Source organism: Aedes albopictus, chromosome 3 (genome assembly GCF_035046485.1).
Source record: "Aedes albopictus strain Foshan chromosome 3, AalbF5, whole genome shotgun sequence".
NCBI lineage: Eukaryota > Metazoa > Arthropoda > Insecta > Diptera > Culicidae > Aedes > Aedes albopictus.
The window spans coordinates 122,984,480-122,996,535 of NC_085138.1; the positions used below are offsets into that span (position 1 = coordinate 122,984,480).

At 45.1% G+C, this 12,056-nt stretch overlaps 1 protein-coding gene across 1 annotated transcript in view; it reads left to right on the forward strand.

Moving 5' to 3' along the window:
• Positions 1-11,111, forward strand: part of LOC109433280 (uncharacterized membrane protein DDB_G0293934) — a 509,917-nt gene extending 498,806 nt beyond the window's left edge. The window contains exon 5 of the mRNA XM_019709711.4: positions 9,133-11,111. Coding sequence (XP_019565256.4) covers positions 9,133-10,674 — 1,542 coding nt within the window. The 3' untranslated portion in view covers positions 10,675-11,111. The remainder of the gene's footprint in view (positions 1-9,132) is intronic.
• The last annotated feature ends 945 nt before the right edge of the window (positions 11,112-12,056 follow it).

The window sequence follows — 12,056 nt, forward strand, 5'->3', positions numbered from 1 at the left end:
CCATACACGGTTACAGAAGTTACACAGATTTGTGTACTACTAGATCAGCCTCACCGCTGTGTCAAATGTACACAGATACTTTTCCGGCTCCAGCGCTGGCATGAAAACAAAATTAACAATTATTTTTGCACTGATCGATTCCTGATAATGCATGTCATCGTTCAGAGAAAATTAGTTATGAACTTTGCTCCCATACCAGCGCTAGAGCCAGAAAAGTGACTGTGTACATTTGACACAGGGGTGGAGGCTGATCTAGTAGTACACAAATCTGTGTACATTGTACACAAGCCTGTGTTGTTTCATTTTAGGGTGTATGGAATCTCCGCAGAGATTCCGTCTGAAATCTCTGGAGAAATTCCATCTGGAATCTCCGGAGACTTTCAGAGAGATTCAGTCTAATATCTTCGAAGAAATTCCGTCTGGAATCTCCAGAGTGATTCCGTCTGGAATAGTAGAAGGGACGTGGTAGAAGGAACTTGATCTGACGTTTCGCAATTCTCCAGAGCCGCACAACGTTTCTTCAGGAACTTGATCATATCTTCGTACTTTGGAAGCGTTCCTCGAATGATGGATGCTTTCCACTGCTTCCCGAGTATCTGGATCCATATCTAATGCAAATAGATGGACTACGACAGAGTTCTGACACACCAAGGAAGTTCTGTTTTTGTTAACGGAGGATCGAGAGCCTAGAGCAATCATCAACCAACTGTCGCTGCTCACGGAAGGATTCCTTCGACATTTTCTTCAACGTCAACAGGCCGTGGAAGTGGGTGTTGATGATAACACGGGGATCTTCAAATCGTTCTCTGAGAATGTTCCATGGCTAAGCGTAGTTGGGCGAGGATGCTGTTCCGACTAGAACTTCATCGAAGTGATATATTGGGCTTCTCATTGATGTTTAGACTACTGTGATAATTCGAGAATCCATTAGATCATCATTTTCCAATGACATTTTGCACTAATCATACTTATTTTGTTCACCTGTTGTGCATCCGACGCCCCTGTCATGAAATGAACCGAACTTGTGTACGCTTGCCGTTGCGAAGTCGTATGCAAAAATCGACTGTGATAATAATGAATTCGGGCCGAGTCAAGGTAAATGGGTGTAAAAGTCGCAATAACTTGATGGGGTTTGTATCATTGGATTGAAGTATCACGTCCAGGAACATTGCCACGATTGTTGGCCAATTTTCGTATTGGCCGTCGAATGTCGGTATCGAACTCGATGTGCGTTTGGTCGTGTTTCTCCATTTTCTCGTCAAGAATGACCTCAGCGAGGTGATGGTGGAAGCCATTGAAGTTACTGTAGTAAGCTTGCTATTAACGGGTGTCCACTAAATAACGAGAATGGTTTTAGCAACTGATTAAAAAATTACAAGCGCCCATAGAGAAAAGTTTTTTTTATGCAAAACAATCATCTATCTATCCACAAAGTCAGCGTATTTTTTATTTTGTTTCAACTTATTCTGTTCTGTAGAAAACGACATTGAAACAGGAAGCACTAGTTAAGCGCCTTGGACGGCTCTACCGATTGCTAAAAAAAACCGTAAAAAAGTTAAAAGAAAACCTAAAATCTGTCCAGTTTTGAATGAACTCTACAACCTGGCATCCCTAGAAACAGATCCTGATGGAAATAGATGTAAACTAGCTAAATCAATAAGCATGAAATCATTTCACATCATTAAACGTACTTTTGCGTCATGGGCTGGATAAATCAATAGAATTCCGTGTAAAATATCAAATATTCACATCAAATCACATTTACACGTTGGACAACATGTAAATGGTTTGTTATAAAATAAAATAGCACACAAAAAGGTCAACAATGAACCGCAGTGCACAAATTACATTGACACGTTTTTATGATACAGAAAAATGGCATTTTTTGGAAATTTCAATAAACGTCATTTACGAGAAAAGGCTGCCATCAAAGCAGTAAAACCAGTCAATATCCCCAATTTTTTTCCTATTGTTGTTTGAGTGTGTAGATGCTAAAGGTAGCTTGGAAGTCAATTATTTAAACTAACTATTTCACAGATGCAGAAAATGCGTGAAAGTTAAATTTTAAAAGTCGTACAAAGCAGTTGCTCCAACATCACTACACAAATATGATGTACAAATTACTACGTTCAATTTTCTAAAATTTTATATTTTTCCATGAAAGTACAGTGTTAAACCTTTATGATAGATAGATTCAGATTGCCGTTTTTGAAGAGCATATATTTTTAAGAGCACTTTGGAAGCATTCTCGTTATTTAGTGGACACCCGTTAAGTAAATAAAAGCACTCACGATATGATGCGATTTGCATTCGACAACGAATTCGTTTTCACCCTCTTTTGTTTTGCCAAACCAATTGCACACTGCAATGAACAGACTCGACGCTGATCAGCGTTGTTGTTGGTTATTATGGCAGACAATTAAACGTTCCATAATAAATACAAAATTTCCCATAAATAATTCGAAAAGTCCCAGTGAAGAAACAGGGGTGTAAGCAGTAATAAATAACAAAAGTTCTATAAACAAATAGAGAAACGCATAAATAAATCAAAAGTTGCCATAAATAATTGTTTTTTGAGCAATTAAAAACGTCAAAAATGCAATGAATAAATCAACTGTCGCAATAAAAAAAGCCAATTTTCCCACCAAATAACTTCGAATTTTTCATAAATAAATCCGATTATTCCATAATAAATTAGAAAATTCACAATAAAAAAATATCGAAAAAGCAATAAAAAATTCAAAAAATGCAATAAAAAATGACGAAATTACCCATGAAAAACAAATGCAGGAAATTATGAGGCAGTGAAATGCTGAATCGCACTTATATGACTGAAACGACTGAAAAGCTTGCGTAACTATGATTGCAAATTACCGAGCAATTGCTTGCTGTCCGAACTCGCTATCGCTCGTCGGACCTAAAAAGGGATAACATCTATGTTTGCATTATACCGGGCAAATTCTTGAATCTGTGGTTTGCCTAGAACCGAATCGATGCAGTTGCGGTGCATCGGATATCGGAAACTTCGGCGGCCTTCTGCCGCCTCAGTACCTCAATCCTCTATGCGGCTTCGCCGCATGATCTATATAATTTTTGGCTCAAAATGCGTTTACGTTTATTGCTCGTTTTTTGATATTTATTGATAATTTATTTTTTTGTTATTGCACTTTTTGAATTATTTATTGCTTTTTTGATATTTTTTATTGTGATTTTTTAAATTTATTATGGAAAAATCGAATTTATTTATGGAAAATTCGAAGTTTTTTGGTGGGAGAATTGGCTTTTTTTATTGCAACAGTTGAATTATTCATTGCATTTTTGACTTTTTTATTTGCTCAAAAATCAATTATTTATGGAAACTTTTGATTTATTTATGCATTTTTCTATTTGTTTATGGAACTTTTGTTATTTATTACTGCTTACACCCCTATTTCTTCACTGGGACTTTTGGAATTATTTATGACGAATGATCGCTTTCTTATGAGTCGTTTATATTTTAGCCGGTTATTATATAGTTAAAGTCTTTCTTTTCTTCGCTTTCGTTGACGTTCGGTGAGCTTATCGCGAAGCATCGTCGACTGGAAACTTTTATTAGTATAGTGTTGGTATATGCGAATGTTGCATCTGTGTGCGAATCGAGCACTCGCACCGTAGCCTCTATAACCAAACCATTCGGCGAGGTTTGGCTGTTCGGACGCGCGGGTGGCGGCACTGTTAGAAGTGTACAACGTCTTTGGCGAGTTACATCATGCGTTTTACCACCTCTTTGCATCTGGTCATCAATTAGCAGTGCACAGTTCAATCGCAAACTATAGTTTAATCTTGTAGATTTGAATGATAAGATTTTGGAATCAGGAATATAAAGAAGTTTTGTAGAATTGAAATTCTTGAATTGTTGCGGTCAGATTTGAAACATTCAAGCAAGCCTTCAATTCTTCTACTGTTTCAAAAACCCTTTGCCCTCCAGAATGATTTCCACCCATTCAGGAGGTGCCGCGCGAACGCAAAAAGGAACAACTACCGTCGCGTCGTGACAGATTGCTTGGGCAAACTTGCTGCCATCACACGGAATCTGACGGATGGATGGTTGCGACTCACGAGAGGCTGCGTCTGCGAGGCGCTCTGGAACCGAATCTGTCACTTCGAATCAGCCTATTTAATTTGATACAACAAACCCTGACAAAGCAGATTAATTTCGACAACAAGTTTGACTGGCGCGCGGAATCGCAGAACGTCCTTCTCCGTTGTCGTCGCCATCGTCCTTCGGTTGAAGATGTTGTACGTCAATTAAAAACGCGAACCAAGAATTCCTGAGCGTATCAAAAGCCGTTGAAGCGTGAGTGCGATCAAGGATTGCAGATATGGCGGCGGTAACCCTAGCTCCTTCCACCTTCATAAGTTCGTGTGATTTCCTAATTTGATAAATTGGAACGATATTCTGATCATCCTGGGCGACGTGGCCACCGGAAAGCGCATTCAGAACCAGTTCCTTCGAGGTGGTAGAATCCCGCGGCCCATTAATTAGTTCGGACGCATTCCAAGAGCTAGGAGTTGGAAACAGCAGGACACACCTTCGCCAACCACCCGGACTTCGCGGACGCGCGATGGTGGAAGTTCAGCGCACGTGATGTGCGTCCACCACGCTGTTGGCATGCAATTCAGCATAGGATCTCTTTTTTCTCCCTGTATCGGGGAAGTGTGTAGATACCAACGACGCCGACGACCAGCTCAGTGGGAAAACACCACGCGGACATGCCTACCTGCGCCTGACTGAGAGAGAAATGAACATGTTTGACAGCATTATTACACAGACACGAAATTTGATCATCACACGCCAATCATAATTCGCTTCACACGGATCGGACCGGACCGGACCGGACCCTGGACCTGACCGAGGCGAGGCGTGAGGTGGCTTGCTCGCAGCGTGTCTCTCACACTTCGCTGCCGGTTCCTTCGGAACGGTTCGTCGACTTTGTTCGGTCAAAGATTCCGGACGAGGGTGTGTGTTGTACCTTCCTACCTACTTGGACTGACTACCTACAACGATGACAACGACTACGACTGATTGTGGCGAGCCGGCGCGCGGTGGTTTGTAAAATACGGCCCAGCGCGATACTGTAATCGAATCCCTTTTTCGTGTCTGGTGTCAGTCTGCGGTTGGATTTGCTGGGGGTGATGGGAAGAGATTTTGCTGTAGGTTAGAGCTTGGGCATGGACATTAGTCATGAAATGTTTCTGGTTACTTCACGAATTGCTTAGCCTTGAGATTTATTCGCAATTTGTGCCTCATATGTATCCAATTATAATTCACACGTCTGGAAATTCCGGAGAGAATCCGTCTGGAATCTCCGGAGAGATTCCGTCTAGAATCTCCGCAGAGATTTCGTCTGGAATCTCCGGAGGGATTCCGTCTGGAATCTTCAGAAAGATTCTGTCTGGAATCTGCCGAACGATTCCGTCTGGAATCTCCCGAAACATTCCGTCTGGAATCTTCCGAATGATTTTGTCTTGAATCTCCGGAGAGTGTCCGTCTGGAATTTCTGGAAAGTTTTCGTCTGGAATCTCCGGAGAGATTCCGTATAGAATATCCCGAAAGATTCCGTCTGGAATCTCCAAAAAGATTATGTCTGGAACCTCTGAAGAGATGATATCTCCTGAAAGATTCCGTTTGGAATCTCCGGAGAGATTCTGTCTGAAATAAGCCGAGAGATTTCGTCTGGAAGCTCCATTGAGATACCGTCCGAAATCTCTAGAGAGATTCCACCTGGAATCTGCGGAAAAATTTCATCTGGAGCCTCTGGAAAGATTCCATCTGGAATCACCGGAATGATTCCATCTGGAATCTCCGAAATGATTCCAACTGAAATCTCCGAAACGATTCCATCTGGAATCTCTGAAACGATTCCGTCTGGAATCTCCGAAACAATTCCGTCTGGAATATTCGGAGAGATTCCATCTGGAATCTTCGGAAAGATTCCTTCTGGAATCTCCGGAGAGATTCCGGCTGGAATCTCCAGAGAGTTTCCGTCTGGAATGTTCGGAAAGAATCCGTCTCGAATATTCGGAGAGATTCCGTCTGGATTCTTCGGAAATATTCCGTCTGGAATCTCCGGTGAGATTTCGTCTGGAATCTCCGGTGAGATTTCGTCTGGAATCTCCGGAGAGATTTCGTCTGGAATCTTCGGAGATTCCGTCTGGAATCTTCGGAGAGATTCCGTCTGGAATCTTCGGAGAGATTCCGTCTGGAATCTTCGGAGAGATTCCGTCTGAAATCTTCGGAGAGATTCCGTCTGGAATCTTCGGAGATTCCGTCTGGAATCTTCGGAGAGATTCCGTCTGGAATCTTCGGAGAGATTCCGTCTGGAATCTTCAGAGATTCCGTCTGGAATCTTCAGAGAGATTCCGTCTGGAATCTTCAGAGAGATTCCGTCTGGAATCTCCGAAGAGATCCCGTCTGGAATCTCCGAAGAGATCCCATCTGGAGTCTCCGGAGAGATAACGATCTGGAGTCTCCGGAGAGAATACGATCTGGTGTCTCCGGAGAGATTACGATCTGGAATCTTCGGAGAGATTCCGTCTGGAATGAGAGATTCCGTCTGTAATCTCCGGAGAGATTCTGTCTGTAATCTCCGGAGAGATTCCGTTTGGAATCTCCGGAGAGATTCTGTCTGGAATCTCCGGAGAGATTCTGTCTGGAATCTCCGGAGAGATTCCGTCTGGAATCTCCGGAGAGATTCCGTCTGGGATCTCCGGAGAGATTTCGTCTGAAATCTCCAAGAGATTCCGTCTGGAATCTCCGAAGAGATTCTATCTGGGATCTCCGATGAGATTCCATCTGGAATCTCCGAATAGATTCCGTCTGGTCGTACTTGTTTTAAAGCATTGAATTTAACCATATCGATAAGTATTCAAAAATTATTCATCAAAAACTGCGAACAGTGATCAATTTCAGCCGAAATCATGGTATCTGGAATATCCGTAGAGATTATATCTGAAATCTCCTGAGAGATTCAGCCTGAAATCTCCGGAGAGATTCCGTCTGGAATCTCCGGAGAGATTCCGTCTGGAATCTCCGGAGAGATTCCGTCTGGAATCTCCGGAGAGATTCCGTCTGGAATCTCCGGAGAGATTCCGCCTGGAATCTCCGGAGAGATTCCGTCTGGAATCTCCGGAACGATTCCGTCTGGAATCTCCGGAGAGATTCCGGTTGGAATCTCCGTGAAAATTCTGACTAGAATCTCCGTAGAGATTCCAACTGGAATCTCCGGAGAAATTCCGTCTGGAATCTCCGGAGAGATTCCGTCTGGATTCTCCGGAGAGATTCCGTCTGGATTCTCCGGAGAGATTCCGTCGGGAAACTGCGGAGAGATTCCGTCGGAAAGCTACGGAGAGATTCCGTCTGGAATCTCCGGAACGATTCCGTCTGGAATCTCCGGAGAGATTCCGTCTGGAATCTCCGGAGAGATTCCGTCTGGAATCTCCGGAGAGATTCCGCCTGGAATCTCCGGAGAGATTCCGTCTGGAATCTCCGGAACGATTCCGTCTGGAATCTCCGGAGAGATTCCGGTTGGAATCTCCGTGAAAATTCTGACTAGAATCTCCGTAGAGATTCCAACTGGAATCTCCGGAGAGATTCCGTCTGGAATCTCCGGAGAGATTCTGTCTGGATTCTCCGGAGAGATTCCGTCTGGATTCTCCGGAGAGATTCCGTCGGGAAACTGCGGAGAGATTCCGTCGGAAAGCTACGGAGAGATTCCGTCTGGAATCTCCGGAACGATTCCGTCTGGAATCTCCGGAACGATTCCGTCTGGAATCTCCGGAACGATTCCGTTTGGAATCTCCGGAACGATTCCGTCTGGAATCTCCGGAACGATTCCGTCTGGAATCTCCGGAGAGATTCCGTCTGGAATCTCCGGAGAGATTCCGTCTGGAATCTCCGGAGAGATTCCGTCTGGAATCTCCGGAGAGATTCCGTCGGGAAACTCCGGAGAGATTCCGTCGGGAAACTTCGGAGAGATTCCGTCGGAAAGCTACGGAGAGATTCCGTCTGGAATCTCCGGAACGATTCCGTCTGGAATCTCCGGAACGATTCCGTCTGGAATCTCCGGAACGATTCCGTTTGGAATCTCCGGAACGATTCCGTCTGGAATCTCCGGAACGATTCCGTCTGGAATCTCCGGAGAGATTCCGGTTGGAATCTCCGGAGAGATTCCGGTTGGAATCTCCGTGAAAATTCTGACTAGAATCTCCGTAGAGATTCCAACTGGAATCCTCGTGGAGATTTCGTCTGGAGTCTTCAGCAAGGTTCCTTTCGTAATCTTCGTGGATATTCTGTCTGTAATTTTCGTGGAGATTCCGTCTAGACTCTATGTAGAAAATCTATCCCAGTTTCTAATCTTGTTTCGAATTTTTTGATCTCTTGTCAATGTTGGTGCAGCCAAACTGCTTAACGCTGCCTCAACGTAGTCATGTACTTCAATCGTGAAGCTAACACTTTGTAGATGTCACTTCAAATGCCTATATTGATTGCCTGGAAGCTGTCGTTAACTTCAATCAGTACTGTTTGCCAGCTCGCAACTTAGTTAAAAATTCTCCTTTTATGCCTGCTCACCGTACTGCATTCAACCGTATCTTCCCGGAGGATGTTTCCTTTTTTTTTGCACCACCAAGCGCAAGCAAGTGGCAAATCTGCTGAAAGAAGCAGCAGAACCGCCGTACAAAAAACAGCTCGCCTCTTGAGCCATTCTCCTTCAATCCGCTTTCATATCAGATATTGCTTTTCACACTTTTGAAGAGTGCTTTGCTTTTGTGTCGTGTGTGCTGTAGAGGAGGAGCCATCCGGCACTTGCTTCGCACATGAGAGCCCACCGTGAATGGGCCGAAGCCAAGGGGAAAGATTGAAAGCATTCTCGCATGCATGATGCATTCAACAACACGGCCACAGGCAGGCCCATCCATCCATCTCTCTATCCTTTCAGGGGTGTGAAAATCGCTTACGTTGAGTGCTGTTATTGTTTTGTCAGAAATCAGACCAACAACAACCACCGCATCCCTCCGTATCCTATATGCGTCGAAGAAAAACTGCATTATTCTAATGTTTGTGTGTTTTGTCCATCTCCCTCTCTCTTGCAGCTCCATCATCCCAAGCAGCTGCACTATCCGAGTGGTTACCCGATGCCACGGTCGCCACCGCTATTCATTTGCTCGTCACCGGGGCCGGACCCGTACCGATCCCATGACAACGTGTACGAGGAGTTGGAGCATCCGCGGGACACGGACTCGGAGCCACCGGTGCAGTCGGACGACGACTTTGCCGAGGACGAACTGAGCCTACCGGGTGACCGGTCGTTTCATAAATCATCTTCGGACGGTGGCACGACGGTGGCCACAATCTATCACGACCGAAGCGCCAGCAGTAGCAACGGGGGCGCCAACACGGACCAGTACATGGAGCGGAACCGGACCGAACGCAATTCGCTCCTCTCGTCGTCGTCATCCGGAAATGATAATAACCTGAGACAAGCGGGGGCGGCCGGTCCGAGCAATGGCAGTGTGGCGAGTGGCGGTGCCGGGGGAAGCAGCGGCAGCAGTAGCCACAACAATAGAAATTCAAACTCTAGCAGCGAATGTGCTAGCAGCGCTAGTGGGAACAACAACAATCCTAATGGCTGCGTCAGCGGCGGCAGTGGCAGCGGCAGCAGTAGCAACAACAACAACAATAATAGCAATAGTAGTGGAACCAATAATAATAGCATCGGTGGACTGTTTCGTTCTAGAAAGCAGCAACCATCGACACTGGGAAGTGGAAGGGGCAATAAGCATTTGAACAATCTGAACTCGTTGGCCGAGCCGCCTTGTGAGGTAGCTCATGCACTGCCAACGGGGTGCGACGAGCGAGCTATGATGACGCTGCCACCATCCTATCAGGCAGCGGCGGCGGCTAGCCGAACCAGTCCGAATAATTTGAACAATATCAACAATAACAGCTTTGTGAATAGCAATAGTTTGAATAACAATAGCAGCCGAGGCAATTACTACAGTACAATAGACGACGATTGCGATCCGGTGGAACGGCGGAACCGAATCAACGCGCAACTGTCGGCTTCGGCTGCAGCCATCAACAATGGCGGTCCAGGCGTGTCCACCATCTTCCGCAACATACGACCACCCCACAACCACAATCATCATAATCACCAAACAACGAACGCCAGCAGTCGATCGCGGACGAACCCTCGTACCCTCGATCGACGGCGCTACCTTATCAACAACAATAACAACAATCATACCCCTGGTTCCAACCTAGCGGTGATATCATCCCAAGACCCCACCCAGTACATCTACCACGAGCCGGTTTTCCACGAAGGACTCATCTACGATGCCTGCCTATCGTACAGCGACCGAAGTAGCGGAGGAAGTGCCGGTCCCCCGTATCCGTACGTCCTGCCGCAGTTCACCACCTTCCGGAATCACCACGGTCCGCAGTCGACGGCCATCTACTCGAGGGACAGCAGCTTCGGGTCCGACTCCGGCTACAGTCAGCACACGCAGGCGTCGAACCGCAGCGTTGGCGGCGGCTGGAGCCGGAATCGACCGCCGCAACCAACGCCACCGCCGCCGCCGTCTCTACAGCGGAACCCACCGGATCCGCAACCGACGGCGGCGACGGATTCTTGAGGAAAAGTGACTCCCCTGGCAGCGACGCTGATTTCGCAGCTCGTGTGCGGCAAAGTTTTCATCTGAAGCTGTGCAGGTGTACCAACCAACCATTCACTAAACTGTTGTTGATGTTGAGCCCCGGGACTCAAGTAAACTCTTCCGGGTTGTAGGTATTAGGTAGTAAGGTCAGACTGGTGACAGAAGATGCGTAGATTTAAGACGAAATGAAATGTGATTTTAATTTTAATGTGAAACCCCTTCCCCTGAAGAAACCATTGACTAATTTGAACTCTTGAATCGGATTTAACGATGTAAACTCATCCATTCATGGGCATGCGTACTAGTGTGGTTCAAAAAATCGGTTTTGCTTTTTGACTTCTTGTTTGTTTCTTGGTCAGATTTGAGGTGTTCGCTTTCAATTTAATTTCATTTTGCTGAAAACTGGCCCAAATTCAAAGGGGAATCTCAGAATCTACCTCAGAATCAGCATGTTTGACGAAACAAAAACCGATTCTTCAAAACTTCCCAAACAATAGGATCACATGCTCCTCCCCACAAGGAAAAAAGACTGTTTAACTAAGGATGATAGGTTTTACTTCGAACTTTTTCTCTACGAACCGATCGAGCTATCAAATTGCAACACTTAAGCAAAACCGTAACTTTTAAGATCAACCTTCCTAGGATTAAGCCGAGACAGCAGGTCGCGATTTTCCTTTCCTCTCGTTCCTTCCTTCCTCTCTCTCGCTCTCTTACTCTTTCTTCACCAATACAGTAAACCGCAGATCATTATAGAGGAACCGAACATACATAGAACCGAATCCGATGACGGTAATGAGTGATTTTAACTTGCATGAAACAATCGAAACACTTAGTAGAGTACTTAAATAAGCAAAACAAAAAAACTAAAACATTAAATCAGAATCGAGCGCATTGTATCCAAAACAGAGCACAACTATGAATCCTATGAATCAGCCTCGAGAAGTGAGTTGAATATTTTTTTAAAACGCGCATTGTGATGGTGAATCCAATCAGTCAGTCAGTCAGTCAGTCAGTGGTAGATGAGATACCCGTACTCTAGTGGTTGTAACTAATCCTTAATGAACTGGCGCAGAAAATGCGGAGACCCTTCCCGAATTGTACAGGATGAATGCGTGTAGGTGGGAATAGGGTTATAGAAGCGGTGAAGATTGGCGGTTGAGTTGTGATGGTCAGATGGCGGTTGAGTTGTGATGGTCAGATGGCGGTTGCTAAGAAAAGGACATCTTAGCGGAAGATTATGACAACTTGCTGAAATTTTAATGACATTTTATGGAGCATAACAAGAAAGTTCTGGAGCACTTTTCATATGCATTCTTAAGGGAATTGCTGGGACAAAAAAAAACCATGGCACGATTTTTAAA